This window comes from Physella acuta, unplaced genomic scaffold, assembly GCF_028476545.2.
Source record: "Physella acuta isolate Inbredline_101_S28 unplaced genomic scaffold, ASM2847654v3 ptg000760l, whole genome shotgun sequence".
Classification (NCBI taxonomy): Eukaryota; Metazoa; Mollusca; class Gastropoda; family Physidae; genus Physella; species Physella acuta.
This window is the reverse complement of record NW_026732278.1, coordinates 446231-460752: the sequence shown is the minus strand read 5'-3', so window position 1 is coordinate 460752 and position 14522 is coordinate 446231. Positions and strand designations below refer to the sequence as shown.

Sequence of the window (14522 nt, the reverse complement as noted above, 5' to 3'; positions counted from 1 at the left end):
GGAAAGTTTGCTTCCCCCCTCCCCTTCGTCATACGTCGTCACAAAAAGCCAGACCCCCCCCCCTAAAATGACGGCACACCTCAACCTACAACCCCCCTCAAAATTGCAGATGAATTTTTTTTAAACATCGATATTTTTCTAAAATCTTGTCTAAACTATTACAATTTATTAAAACAGTTATCTAAAACGCGAAATAACGTCTAAAATTCGTTTTCTAACATTGCTTCTTTATAATGCATAAGTGCGACGTCGCAACATCTGACCCCCCCTCCCCTCATCACACATCGTCACAAAATTACGGACCCCCTCCCCCCTACGAGTGTGACGTTATTTATGGATGACCCCATAGGCCTATAACGGAATTACCTACGCACTTCATACAAAATATTTTTTAATAAATATTACTATGCGTATACACACATTACATTTAATTAATCGTAAGTTGATTTGCACTTTCTGAATATTTAATACATAAAAGTATTAACACATTTCATACAAATATATTTTGTGTCTTTTTTTCCTGTGACTTTTTTCCTGTGACTTTTTTCTGTGTTTTTTTCCTGTGTTTTTTTTTCGTGTGACTTTTTTTCCTACAATCATTAAAAATTAAGGACCAAGAAGAAGGAAAAATATCTCTTTGTCAAGCGAACATTATAAGAACCTAGCAACGCCGACCTTCCGTGCGCTGTAGTTTTATGAAGAACGTTTAGAATAATTAGACTATATTTAACGAACGAAAAATGCACGCGTGTAGTGTAATATAGCTTAATTAACCGTCATTTATATGTAGTATCAGTGCATATTCCATACAGGCAAGTTAATTATGATAATGAGCTTTGTCTGTGTTAGTACTTCCATTTAAAATACACTAATATATGAGGAGCATAACGACTTGTATAAAAATATTTACATGAGAACATTTTTCTCAAATATTTGTCCAGTTTTTTAAATTCATTTTTTATTTGTGTGAAGTGATGTGTGGGCGCTGAGATATATCTTAAACCACATACCCCGCCCCTTAGATCGAACTTAGATTTGTTTATTATATTGTATTATTTATTTATTTATTAGTCTGGGTGTACACACTGGTAAATAGGAAGTTAGGGGGAAAACAACCTTGGTTTGCTAAAGTTTCAGTTGCATGTGAGTCAGTGTGTTAAATTGTGAGTGCATGTTGAAACAGACCCCGAGGGCGATGAAAATTTAAAAGTCGAATGTATTCTAATACTGTATATTTAGTCCGAAGCTTATCTTGACAACCCAACAGCGTCACGCGTTAAAGCGAAACAACTCACGCATTTGTAAATCGAAAGGAGCATTCGCGATTTTGTTTTATATCTACGCAGGAGTTGATTCAAATCTAACTTTGCTTTAGTAAAAATGATTAAGCAATATTTTGGTAGCTCGTCTGAGATATTTGGACTTATTGGAGCCTTAACTATAGGCTTCTTAGCTTTCAAAGTAGCAGTTGGGCTGTTTCGATTTTTAAGTGTTCACTTTTTATCTCGAGTGTTTCCACTATCTGGAGATCTAAAGAAAGCCGGATCATGGGCAGGTAACAATCGCTGTAATGAAAAATTAATGAATGCAATGAAAGCTCGATATTTCGAGTCGACTCTTTGTTACTAGCAGAATGAACCCCGTTCAAGCCCAAAAACATGGAGAATGGAGAGATGATCATGAAGTAGATCTAGTAGAGTAGGAGTAATCTAGATCTAGTCTAGTCTACTCTAGCTAGAAAGGTCTAGAATCTAGTACACTAGTAGTTTATCTTCGTAATCTTCTTAGATTACTCAGCGTTTAACGATAAATCTTTCTTTATCTAATATCTATAGTTGTAGGCGGTAAACCTCCATTTTAGCGTATTTTATTCCCGCTTCACGTTCACCTCCAGTTGAGCGTATTTTATTATAAACACAACAGAAACACTCAAAAATGTTAAGAAAACACTAGATCTACTTTTTTTTTATGAACATGATTTTTAATTAGAAAAGGTAAAAAAAACAACATTAAAAAGCATTAGAACTGTTCCAATTAAATATTGTGTGATCATCAGCGGGAGAAAAATCCTTACACGGTCGCGGGTTCACAATGAGTTTACATTTACTTTAGTTACCAGCATACATCATAGCTCGGGCAATAGCTGTTTGAAATTGTGTTGGCCTCAGTTTTGGGGTCATTGTAAGTTCATAAATGTTTATTTATTTTATAGTATCATGCCTGGGAGACACTTGTAACAATACAAACTTAACCCCCTTGCAATTGTGAGTTATGTTTGAAACGTACTTCACCCATTGCCATGAAAATTCTAACTGACACACGAACATAGCACATTCAATATTCTAAATTTGGATTTTTCTCAAGTTTTGACAAAAGTAAATTTAAAATTATCAAGATCTAAAACAAAGTCAGTCTCTTTTTTTTTAAATATTCATTTGTTAAAATTAAAACAAAAATACAATACAAATAAATAAATCGTGTTTTCCTAATGTTTTGGTGTGTTTTGGTTATTATAATAAAATACGCTCAACTGGAGGTAAACAAGAAGCAGAGAATAAAATACGCTAAAATGGAGTTTTACCATTGAGGCAGCCTACATAAAATCGGCAGAGTGAGAGACTAGTAATGATAAGAACAGTCGATTCCTTAAATTTTAATAATTAGGCCTATTTCACATTTTTAGGAGGAGTTATGTTTTGAAATTTACAAAAATGTTTCAAAGTTTCAATAATGTAGATCTACCTGTTTTTAAACAATGGGATTAAAACTTCTCAGTAAAAAATAAAGATTAGCGAAGTTTTCATCAGATGCAACCTGTCTCATTTACTATAGCAGCCATCTTGTTTAAGTTTTTTTTTCGTAAACTTATAGCGCAGATTCAGGGGAAGCCACTCTATTTTACAAATATCTGCTGTTTATATAGCAAATTTTGCTCGCAAACACTGCTTTTTAAAGTTCATCTCTGGCTTATATTGATATATTTAGCCATTGATTTTGGTTTATTATTCACTTATCTATAATATTTGACACAAATATATCACAATATACTTCTATTAAAGCCTTAACAATGAGGCAACCTTTTCGCACATTACTAGCCTCTGCCGATTTTACACACCTAGAGCGATAGATTACCGTTATCTGTTTCAATTACCTCGGCATAAATTTTTAAAGACCACTAAAAAGGGCAAACTGAGCAAAGGGGGATGGTACTTAGCCCAACACCTGTATTTCCCTAATCAATGTGAGTCAGGTACTCATCAGAGCTGGGTGAACTCAGGAATGCTCTACAGACTTGAGCCCATGATCCGAACTCAAGACTTTCAGTTAAGCCGACAAGCTGTCTACCACTGTATTTAGATTTAGTGGAAATTTTTAGTTAGGCCTAATGCTTTATTTGAATCTCATAGAGTGGACTAGTGAAATTTTAATGATTCAGCCTATACGTTGTTTTTTTTTCTCAATTTTTCTTTTAATTAGTAATTACTGGCAGTACAGATGGCATTGGCAAAGCTTACGCAGAACAAGTAGGTGTTGAATTTGATTTGATTGTGCATTTAATAAGTATAAAATAGGTCTAGAAAGCATGTTTAAAACATAAATAACAAGCCTCATTTGTAATTATCTGCTGATGCATTACTTTTTAAAATTTATTTATGCTTGTAAAACGTGTTTTTTTATATTGTAACTTAAAAAAATATTTTATTTTACGATAATTTTCTTCACAGCTTGCTGCAAAGGGCCTTAATGTTGTGTTGATTAGCAGGACTATATCTAAGTTGACAGAAGTGGCAAAGGAAATAGGTCAGAACTTGTACATTTTTCATTCAAGCTATCTGCTTTTAATATCTCCAGTGCTTGGTGATAATTCAACTCACTGACTTTTTCTGACAAACATTTAAGATAGTTCTAAAACTAAAACTATTGTTGGATTAAGATGCATTAAAAATGCTGACCAAACATGCGTAATAATCAGTTTATTAATTTTTGCATATATACAAGCAGCATGTTATTATTGTTACATCTTGTGACACATTATGAGAACAATCACTTGATACCATTCTACGATTAAAGGTGACCCTCTGCAACAGTTTGGGTCACTCATCTCCTATGGTATTAATTGGTATTTATAATAAGGTCTGACTTAAACTTAAAGTATTTCTACCTCTGGGTGCACTGTCAAAATGGCCAGTGACAAAACGACCCATTCAAACTAGCCCATGAGATATTGGCACTAGACAAATGAATTGTATGACCACTATTGGCATAGACTTTACCATTTTGTCCAGCCCACCAACCACACACAGTTCCTCAGTGTTGATTGTACTTTTAACAATTTGGAACATATATAATTTTGTTTCAGAGGAGAAATACAAAGTTATCACTCAAGTTATTGCCGCAGACTTTACTCAAGGCAACATATATGAGGACATCAAATCTCAGTTGGCCAGTCTGGACATTGGTGTGTTGGTCAACAATGTGGGCATGTCATACGAGCACCCTGAGTACTTTGGAGATGTCAATTCACCTAATGTAAGCTTTCAATTTTTAAAACTGCAACGTTTTTTTGTTAATTAATTCCAAACTATTTGTAGTGGTTTTAATTTTCAGGTTAGTTAAAGAAAAAAAACTTAACAGACACTCAGTTTCTTTTAAATAAATTCAGACCATTTTAATTGCTAAACCATCTCAATACATAATTAATTAATTTTCTCAGTTTACAATACAAAATCTATTGGTTTCACTCAAAGTAAAATGGCACACACATTTTTTTCAATCAAACTAATTAGTAGCCTAATTATTCATAAATTGAACACATCAGCTTTTCAAAACAACATACCTAGCAGTTTAAAATTTTAATTTGCACTTCCAATGACAAAATGAGATTACTGTAGATCATGTTATAAGAGTAATTATTAAAATTTCAAAAAACACAAATTCAGTGAGCATTCAAAAAAATAATTTGTACTTAAAGCTTAAAACATGCTAAATATATAAATACAGGTATAGTATAAATGTGATTAGATTGTAAAGTATGGCCCTTAGGGTGACTAGGCAAAAAACAAATACAAGGAGAACTAGAAAAAACTAGTTTAGCTTTCATTAACTTGTAAAAAAGCAAGTACACAAAACTAATAAGCAATGTGACCTGAAAAAAACAAATAAGTTTTGTAAAAAATTTATTTTGGAAATTTGTAATCAGATCAGTAAGTTTAATATTAAACAGCCTAAATTGTTTTTATTTAAATATTATTTATGCTTTTCAGAGACCTTTAGTGTAACTATATTAAAGGGAAATGTCAGGAGCTACATTCACAATAAGTTGAATGTCATTTGTATTTCAGAAATAAAATAGGCTTACACATTATAAATTGCTGGTTACTATAAAAGTTTTCATCATCACCGGATAGCTTTTTTTCTGCACAAACATATTTGCTGTGATTTTAAGTAGGTTTGCTATTATATCCAGTTTTTGATTGTGAAAAAGTTAAGATAATATAGCAGAATGAGCACTTTCCGTTATAATATCTACTGTGCTGGATCTTTTTTTTTTACACCCTTCAATTATCACAAAGAAAAATTGAATAAACATCACACACAAAATCTACCTGCCAAATGTAAGCTTAGCAGCTATTAGATCAACATAAAAGAGACTAAGACACAGCTTCAAAAGCTTACCAATGGCACACAGCCAGACCTACATCTATATTATTCTATGTGAGATCATCATCCTCAAATGCAGATATTTACATTAGATAATGTGACAGTTTCATTTGATTAAGTTGAGGTGTAAGTGTAATTATTTTCTAAATGTTGGTGAAATGTTTAGTAAAGATGCTTTTAAGTGCTGTATATGATCATAGATATAGAAAGGGGTATTGAGAAAGTGAAGTAAAAGGTAAAAGAAAAGGAAATAACTAAAAACAAAATATAATTTAAAAAAAAAATCTTAACTTGCATTTCATGTTATTCATGTAGTTAATATTAAATAAAAATATTTGTATCTTCAAAATGTTATAATTAATAATGCTGATACAGGTTTTACTTTGCAATCAATGTAAATTAGTTTTAAAATGTTCTTTTGGTTTTGTTATTAATGCTTTGATTCTATTTTATAACACGTAACTCCAACAATAAAATAATACTGGTTATGGTAATACTCAGCTTGTTAAATTAATAGATATATAGACTTTAACACTGCAGGATTTTTCTTTTTGTTAATATCATCCAATAATTCAGATTCATAGTTTCAACTTCAAAGAATAACTGCTGTAAAAATAGACAGCTTTACATGCTCAATGATAATTAGATAATTACTGACGTAGGTTGTACATTTGGTACCCAGGTATAGTAGAGCATAGAACAGTTTTCATCACCTTGTATGACACATGATTTTTATGGCACAGACTTGGGGACTGACAGTAATCAGGGTCATATTCCGTTAGGGTAAGGGCCTCAAGTTTACCTGGGAGAGGGACAAGAAAATCCTCAAAAGGCCCATGACTTAGTGGGAAGACAAGTGTCTTCTTGTAGGTCAGGCTTTTATTGACGTAATGAGTTAAGGCCCAAACATAGTTAGCATCCTCTGTGAAGAAAAAGATATCTATGAAAGGAAAATGAGAATCTTTTTTGAAAAATTTCCAATGCATGTTGGGATTGATGGAAAGTTCATAACCCTCCACACATGAGAGTACATCACGCACATTCTCCCACTGAGTAGCATTGACCGTGATATCAATGTCATCATCCCAGGGAATGAAGCCATGGTGTCGGTACGCTCCTAGTAAAGAGCCATGGACCAGGAAAAAATTTATGTTTGCTTTTGATAACAAGGCTGCAAGCATCTTAAATAAGGATATAATTTCACATCTCTCTGATGAGGTCATTGTAGGGCGAAATAAGGCATCAATACTTTGAATGTCAATTTTGTCATACTTGAGATTTTGAGCTTGTACACATTGTTCGTTATTATGTACATCAGATAATGCTGGGCGAGATTTTTCATTTGAACATTCAATACTGGTTACATTCTTTGGTGGTTCTGTAAAAAACATTATTTTGAGCACTTGTAATGTGCTGACTGGCTGCCATGCCTTTGGCCAAATAGGTTTTAGTATTAAATTGCGAGATTCTTGTTTAAACAAGGACAAAATTATTATAAGAAAGAATATAACAATCCTAGACTTTTTGGGTCGAAATATTGTGCTCATCCCAGATTTTCTACCTTTTCTCAAGGGGTTTTGTGGCTTAAAAAAAAACATTCTTGGTCTTTTATTGTTTTACTTCAAAAACTTGTGCAGTTAAATATTTGCTTTCACTTCCAGGTAGATTTTGTCATGTTGTTTGCCTGGAACATAACAAAAATGTGTAAAACAATTATTACTCAAATTTATTTTAATTAGCAATAATCTTCAGTTAAAATAAGTTTTGATAGTGATAGTTTAATATTTTTGTTGAAGAAATATATAGAGAATAGACTTTATAAATTATATTGCCATTAGTCTCTGCCAATAGGCAGGGGTGTATTTGTCTCTGCCAATAGACAGGGATGTACTGGAGTGTCAATGCAGCTCTGGGGGAGGGGGGAGTAAAGTGGCCACCTGAATTTAAATTTCTAATATTACTGAACCTTCTTGGTTGTGTTAAGCGGTTACCTAGAATTTTTAAAAGTTTTTATTTTCCTTAGAAAATGTAAGCTTGTAGTCCTAGAAATAACTGAACTGTTGTTGTCTGTTTCAGTTTGTTCAGAATATGCTACACATGAACTGCACCTCAGTAGCTAAGGTAAATAGTAAAATATTTATACATTTTAACAATGTAAGATTTTTTTTGCTTCCTAATATTTTGGACTTAATAATTCTAAAGTATTCTTATAGCCATAAAATCTGTGACTTCTGTTTATATCTTTAGATGACTGAAATTGTCTTACCATGTATGTTGAAAAAGAAATGTGGCTACATTATTAACTTAGGTTCCAGTGCTGGAAATAGTCCAACCCCTCTACTCGCACTTTACTCAGCCACCAAGGTAAATGTTAGAATTTATTCTTTAATACTTATTACCTGGGTTTTATATTTTAATAATCAGTTTGTGCATCTATTTAGATTAGTCTTTAAAATTATTCACTGCCTAGATGTTTGTATAGTTCACTTTCTTGATGAAGAGGAGTCGCGAGATGGGGGCGGGGATGCAGACCGCACCGGGTATTTTAAGTACACCATAACACAAACTTGTTAATTATATAGAAAATAATGTTACATCTAGCTGTATTAATAACCGAATATAGATAAACCTCTTAACTGTTAACCCTTTAAAGTTATCACTCGGGTGGGTGGGGGTGGGGGGGGTCCATACTAACTGCAAAATTTACAGGGTAAAAAAAGTTGATTAGAATATTTTCTATCAAAGACCAGGGTGAGGGGATACCACATCTAATAATTTACTATGAAAGCTTTGCTTTTTTTCCCACTTGAATTAATAGGTGGATTAAAATAATGTGTGCCCAAATTCACGCCAATGGCAATATAGGGGGGGAGGGGGCGGACACACCAATTACAACTATATATTTATGTATAGGTCTGTATGCATATACATATATACATATGCCACTGCTTTGATGTGATATAATATATCAGTTTTTCAGTGTCCTAACCTTTAAAACATTTCTATCAATGTACCTTTAAATATATTTCTTCATTGACACATTAGAGCTTGCTCCTATTATGTAAAACTGTAAGAATCCATTGTAACAAATGTTGTTGTCCAGGTGCATATATTCAATAACAAGTTTCTTCCCTACCTTATTTGTTTTACACAACTCTGTCTACCAATGATTCCTGTGTTAAGCTTGATAGAATGTATAAAATAGGTGTGACTAATTTAATTGAATTCAAGGGTAACAGGGATTATGTGGTCACCTGATCTTTATACAGGATGGTTTGGCATGTGTTTGCTTATGTAGACCTTGAGAATAATTCTTACATTTTTTTTCTATGTATCTTAACTTTTTTCCACTGAAATAATTTCACCAATACTTTTAAGTGAATTTTTGTTTTAGAAGTTTATAGGAAGCTTTTAGTTTTTAAGGTTCTCTGCCTAACCATTAATATAAATAAACTGAATGTTATTTTTATTTTCACTTTTAGGCTTTTGTAGCTACATTTAGCAGTGCTCTACAGTTAGAGTACAGTGATAAAGGCATCACTATACAGGTATGAGATCATTGACATTTGCAGGAAATAGATCACAGGATTGTAAAAACATTATTGTTTCCTCTAAACTTAAAGAAAGAGTTGGATAATATTTACAATGTAGTTAAAACGCTTACTATTATTAAGATTTTATCAATAGGATTTGTCTACATTCTTGTCAACACAGTCAAACATTATTTCAATTTTAACAGTAATAGTTTTTCTTAGCTCCATTTTAATTTAATGTTTAAGAAAACAAAACATACTGGTAACAAGTTGAAAAAAATAATAAAAATGGCATAGTGTGTACTATTTGTATCAATAACTAACTGAACTGACACTGATATAATACAAAGAAAACACCAAATCATTTTATTAGTCTTCTACAGAACAGACCTTTAGAATACTGCTAATAAGTTGTTATTTGATTTTTAAAATGCATGCCTTTTTTGGCCCTCCTTTTAAATTTTATTTGTCCATACATTGTCCAGATCTTTTCTTTGTCTGGTAACGGCTGGGTAAACGGGAGGGTGGGAGGGGGTAGTGTTGAATTCACAAATTATGAATTGCTGATAAGCAGAAAATAAAACAACTAGATGGCAGCGTATACTACATCGCGGGTCAGTTCGTATTGATTAAATTTAATAGGCCTACTACTTCAACATTTTATTAATTGAAAAACAGTAGTAAAATACTAACTAATTTTACCAGGAATAATTTTATTCATTGAAAAACAGCCCAGAATACTAACTAGGCATAATTTTAATAATGTTTGTTTTGTGTTACTTGACCAAGTAGTTAACTAGTAGTATGTTTAGAGGGGGTGGTCAGAAGTTCATGCATAAAGAAGAGGTGGGAAAATTGGAGAAGTAGACCTACTACCAGCAGTAGACGTGTTTTATGACTTTCTCCTAGATCTTGCTAATAAATCAACAAAAGTCTAAATTTTCTAAATCAGGACCTCGTACTACTTAGTAACTTAAGTAATAGATCTTCTAGTAACTATGTAATGAAATATTTAGACAAGGAATTACAAAAAAGTTGAAAGGACATAGAATTTGAATCTAAATTACACTAGATCTAGGTGTACATGTCAGTACATGACACAAGGGCCTACATACATACATAGATCTAGGCCTATTTATTATCTTTATATATAATTATCTTCATGGGGACCATACGAGACACCACCCTTATCCCCACCTGTCAGGTGAGCTATGGTTCACCCCGAATGTTTACAATAGTAGAGCCGGTTCGAATAAGATTCTACACTACACTTATCTAGAATTACTTAAATTTTTCTTTTCTTTTTTAGATAGCCTAACTTGTTCAACTTCTTAGTCTTAAATACTAAATAGTTAGATTCACATCAAGGCCCTAAGTAGTAGTAAGTTCATCTAAGACTAAGAACTAGATCTATAGTCTGGGCAGGTAAAACTCCATTTTAGCGTATTTTATTCGCTGCTTCACGTTCACCTCCCGTTGAGCTTATTTTATTATAAACACAACCAAAACACACAAACGTTAGGAAAACAGTAGGATTGGTAGGCAATAGATATGGATCTACTTATTTTTTATGAATGTGTGTTTTAATTAGAAAAGGTAAAAAAAACATTTATAATTAATAATTCAGCATTACAGTTTCAATTAAATAGCGCGCGATCGTTGGGGAAAAAAATCCCTACATGGTGAACGGTTCACCATGAGTTCACATTGACTTTATCAGCATACGTCATTGCTTAGGGTCATTGTGAGTTCATATGTTTTTTTATCTAGTATCATGAGTGCGAGATATTTTTAACAATACAAACTTAATGGACTTTTAGAGGAAATCTAAGTTTCTCCTTAAATGTTGGATTTTTCTCAAGTTTTGACAAAAAATATTAACAAAAATCAAAACAAAAGTTCATAAAGAAATAGGCCTAGTGTTTTCCTAACGTTTTTGTGGGGTTTTTTTTTTTTTTGGTTGTGTTGTTAATATACATTTCATTATACTATACGCTCAACTGGAGGTGAACATGAAGCATGGAATAAAATAGTAGGCCCTACTAAAAAATTCGCTAAAATGGAGTTTTACTGCCTAGGCAAATACTGCCATATAGCCTATTTCTATAATCATAACTGTAGGCCTACTTCTTTCTCAAGTAACTAGGCCTACTTAGTACTAACTAGATCTAGATTCTAGGTTCTACATAGTACATAGATCTAGAACTAACTCCTCCCTCCTACTCACTCAGACTAGAGATCAGCAGATGAATTAGATCTAGATCTATCTATAATCTAAATGTGAATTACTTAGTTTTAGTACCCAGACTAAACGTATAGATCTAGATCTATAATATTAATATTGTACAATTAAAATTTTTTACTATCCAGTCTCTAGCTTACTCCTGTGCCATCATTTCGATAATTCGATGCAGTGCGAGTTCCCTCTGGTGTTGTTACACTAATTGTGGGTGATTCCCCTTATTTCTCTCGCTCTTTTGCCAATGAAGATCTAGATTTAGATCTAGATTCTAGATGTAGAATAGAAATAGGCTTCAGTAGATTTCGACTTAGAGCAAAATCTAAATTAGTATTAGGACTAGAATAGAATTAGAATCTAGATCTACCTGCTTAGGCCTTAAAAAAGAAAACTTTTTTTTAAAAGTGTATGCCATTTTCACTCTTCACGATTAAATAGCCAATCTGGATGAGGTTACATTAAAATCTCACCATTTTGATTAGAAAACCATTTTTTCTAAAATACACGGAAAAATATAGGCCTACTTAGTACTTACTTTTAAAGATTTTATTTAGATCTAGATCTATTTATTGCTAACAATTTTTCAAAAGCAGTTCTTTCCTAAATAAATATTGCGGTATTTTAGACCTCACATTCGACGAAATTGACATTTTGGGGTCATCCATAAATTATGGGGGGGGGGGGGGGGGGAATTTTGACGGATTTGTGTGATGAGGGGAAGATACCGTGAAGTCGTAGTTTTTAAATAATTAACCTAATTTTTAACCCACGTTACTAAAAAAATCTTCAGTATTAAATAATGATTTGTTATTAGATCAACATAGATCTAGTAAAAAAAATTCGTCTATAACAGTAGTTTTATTTTGTCATTTATTTGAGATTTACCACTTTGAAGGGAAACAACTCAACAAATATTTATATAATTTCATCATTTTCAAAACTGCATTTTAGGTATGAGGGGGAGCAAAGTATTGTCAGTATAGATTAATATACGAATAGACCTATATTTTTCATTAGTAAAAAAAAAAGGACAAACCTATATTGGGAGAACAATCAGTACGAGCCGGCCCGCGGCATAACATACGCCGCTATTTAGTTGTTTCTAATTTTCAATAATTCATAATTTGTGAATTCGACAGTACCAACGCTGACACTGAAAATATTTCTTTAAAACACTATAAGTAGCTCGTTAAGGACCATAACCCCCCCCCCCCTTCCTTCCCTCCCCCCCCCCCCCCCCCCTACGTTTAAAATCGTTGGCTCTGCTTGTAAACATTTAGAGTGAACACAGCTCACTAAAACCATGTAGGGGTGGGGAGGTAGGGAGAGCGTTTGCAGCTTGTTTTCTAACGGCTCGAAGAAGAGAATTATATATATAGATTCTTATATTGTCATGGTCCATAAGCTACTACCAACCAATAACCATGTTAAACATTTTTTAGACTACCCAGATTCTTAGGGTTTATAAAATATAAATGAAAATTTCAAATTCTGTCAAACTTGTTTATTTTCAGTGCATAGTTCCATTTTTTGTGGTTAGCAAGCTAAGCAAAGTGCGTAACCCCTCACTGTTTGTACCCACACCAAGCACTTTTGTCAGGAGTGCCCTCAGAACAGTGGGTCTTCAGGCTCACACCTCAGGCTATTGGCCACATGAGATCCAGGTACATTTTTTAGCTTTCTAAAAACTCGCTGGTATTTTATCTGTTTTCTAGCTTGGTTTTCACTGTTTTTCACACTGTCATCAAATCCATAACTTTCAGGACATTGTTGTGTCCAAGTTGCCCACCTACTTTGTCAAGTCAAGCTTACTCACCACAAGAGCCAAAGCTTTAAAGAAAAAAGCAACTACCAGCAAAACAGAATAGCTTTGAAATCTAACATATCATTTTAACTTTACAGTGATTGTTAATGTTTTTGTATTTTAAGTATTTCCTGCTTTGAAAATTCAAAATGTTGTGCTTTGAAGTTTATTAAACTTGAAAGCACATTATGTCTTTTTATATAGAAAAGTGTGCATTTGGACATCCTTTTTCTATTTCATCTTGATGGTTGCTCTTGTATGATAGTAATTTTAGTGAAAAGTTTTGTTTGTTTTAAACTAGTATTTTTTCTTCTTAGGTTGTATGCTTGATCATATAAAAGTTTCATTGTTCCTTTATAGTTCTTTATTATTTTTGGAAGCAAAATCATTTTTAAAAATTTCATTTACTGGCACTGTTTAGAGTTTTATTTCAGACCAGTTAGATAAAATTACATGCCTTTTAAAAACAGTCCTAGGCATACAATGTTTGAAGACACAAAATTAGAATCACCTAGAAAGGAAAGAATTAGGGCATACAAAATGAAAATTGTTAAAGTAATTGAAAGATCATATTTGTAATTGACTTGTACCCCAACACCTATACGTAATAGGGGATAGAATGTTCATGTCGTACAGATCACTGCCAAAGTCTGTTAACTTGCTAATGTTTATATTAAAAATGTGTAGAAGGATACAGTATTTTTTTCTCCAAAATCTTAAGATAATAAAGTTTCAGTTTTTAAAACAATGGAAGGCTCTATTTGTTTTAATTAATTAGTATTAGTAGTGCTTTTGATCAAGTTTGTCTTCAATTTTTGGAGATAGTTGATGGCTGTTTGAAATCTATATCATATTTTATACCTAATTTTCGTATTTAATTTAGTGCTATACATGTACTGTTATAAAGTTTGTTTATACATTAATTTTAACATACAGCATATTATTATGCTACTTTCTTTTTTTTTAAAGTTTTACTTTTGAATTATGGGACAGCATCATGGATGTATGGTTGAGTGCACGGCTGCTAACATGAAAGTCTCAAGTTTTGAATACTTGACTTGAGTATGTAGGACGTTTCTGAGTTTACCCATCTCTGCCTCAGGGGTGAATTCAAACATGAAAAGTTATCACAGAAAAAGCTTTTACATAAAAAAACAACAACATTAAATAGAATCAATAATCATTAAAATGTAATGGCCTAAATCAGGGGTCTCCAAACTTTTCAGACCAAGGGCCACATTAACTATCAAATTTCAGTTTGGGGGCCAGTTTCTTCCAGGCATGT

General features: G+C 32.6%; 2 protein-coding genes across 5 annotated transcripts; one reads left to right on the top strand and one right to left on the bottom strand.

The window, feature by feature from the left end:
* Positions 1-1268: 1268 nt before the first annotated feature.
* Positions 1269-13985, top strand: LOC131950394 (very-long-chain 3-oxoacyl-CoA reductase). The gene is made up of 9 exons (XM_059312507.1): positions 1269-1555; positions 3478-3524; positions 3726-3801; positions 4361-4530; positions 7738-7782; positions 7909-8025; positions 9144-9209; positions 12948-13097; positions 13197-13985. Exons 1-9 carry the CDS (start codon positions 1381-1383, stop codon positions 13299-13301), a joined length of 951 nt encoding a protein of 316 aa, XP_059168490.1. The 5' UTR covers positions 1269-1380; the 3' UTR covers positions 13302-13985.
* LOC131950395 (uncharacterized) lies at positions 4658-11699 on the bottom strand. Of its 4 annotated transcripts, none has more exons than XM_059312508.1 (2): positions 11558-11699; positions 4658-7345 (listed from the first exon to the last, which is right to left on the bottom strand). In XM_059312508.1, exon 2 carries the CDS (start codon positions 7257-7259, stop codon positions 6312-6314), a length of 948 nt encoding a protein of 315 aa, XP_059168491.1. In that variant the 5' UTR covers positions 7260-7345; positions 11558-11699; the 3' UTR covers positions 4658-6311. The 4 variants fall into 4 exon arrangements, with proteins under 4 accessions (XP_059168491.1, XP_059168492.1, XP_059168494.1 ...); XM_059312509.1 differs by having other exon boundaries at positions 11577-11699; XM_059312511.1 differs by lacking the exon at positions 11558-11699 and adding an exon at positions 9585-9695.
* Positions 13986-14522: the final 537 nt, after the last annotated feature.

Excerpts from the sequence above, each read along its gene's own strand:
- LOC131950394 (XM_059312507.1), top strand. The coding sequence starts at position 1,381 with ATGATTAAGCAATATTTTGGTAGCTCGTCTGAGATATTTGGACTTATT. Across the intron at positions 3,525-3,725 it reads GCAAAGCTTACGCAGAACAA|CTTGCTGCAAAGGGCCTTAA; the intron begins GTAGGTGTTGAA and ends TTTTCTTCACAG. Across the intron at positions 3,802-4,360 it reads AGAAGTGGCAAAGGAAATAG|AGGAGAAATACAAAGTTATC; the intron begins GTCAGAACTTGT and ends ATTTTGTTTCAG.
- LOC131950395 (XM_059312508.1), bottom strand. The coding sequence starts at position 7,259 with ATGTTTTTTTTTAAGCCACAAAACCCCTTGAGAAAAGGTAGAAAATCT.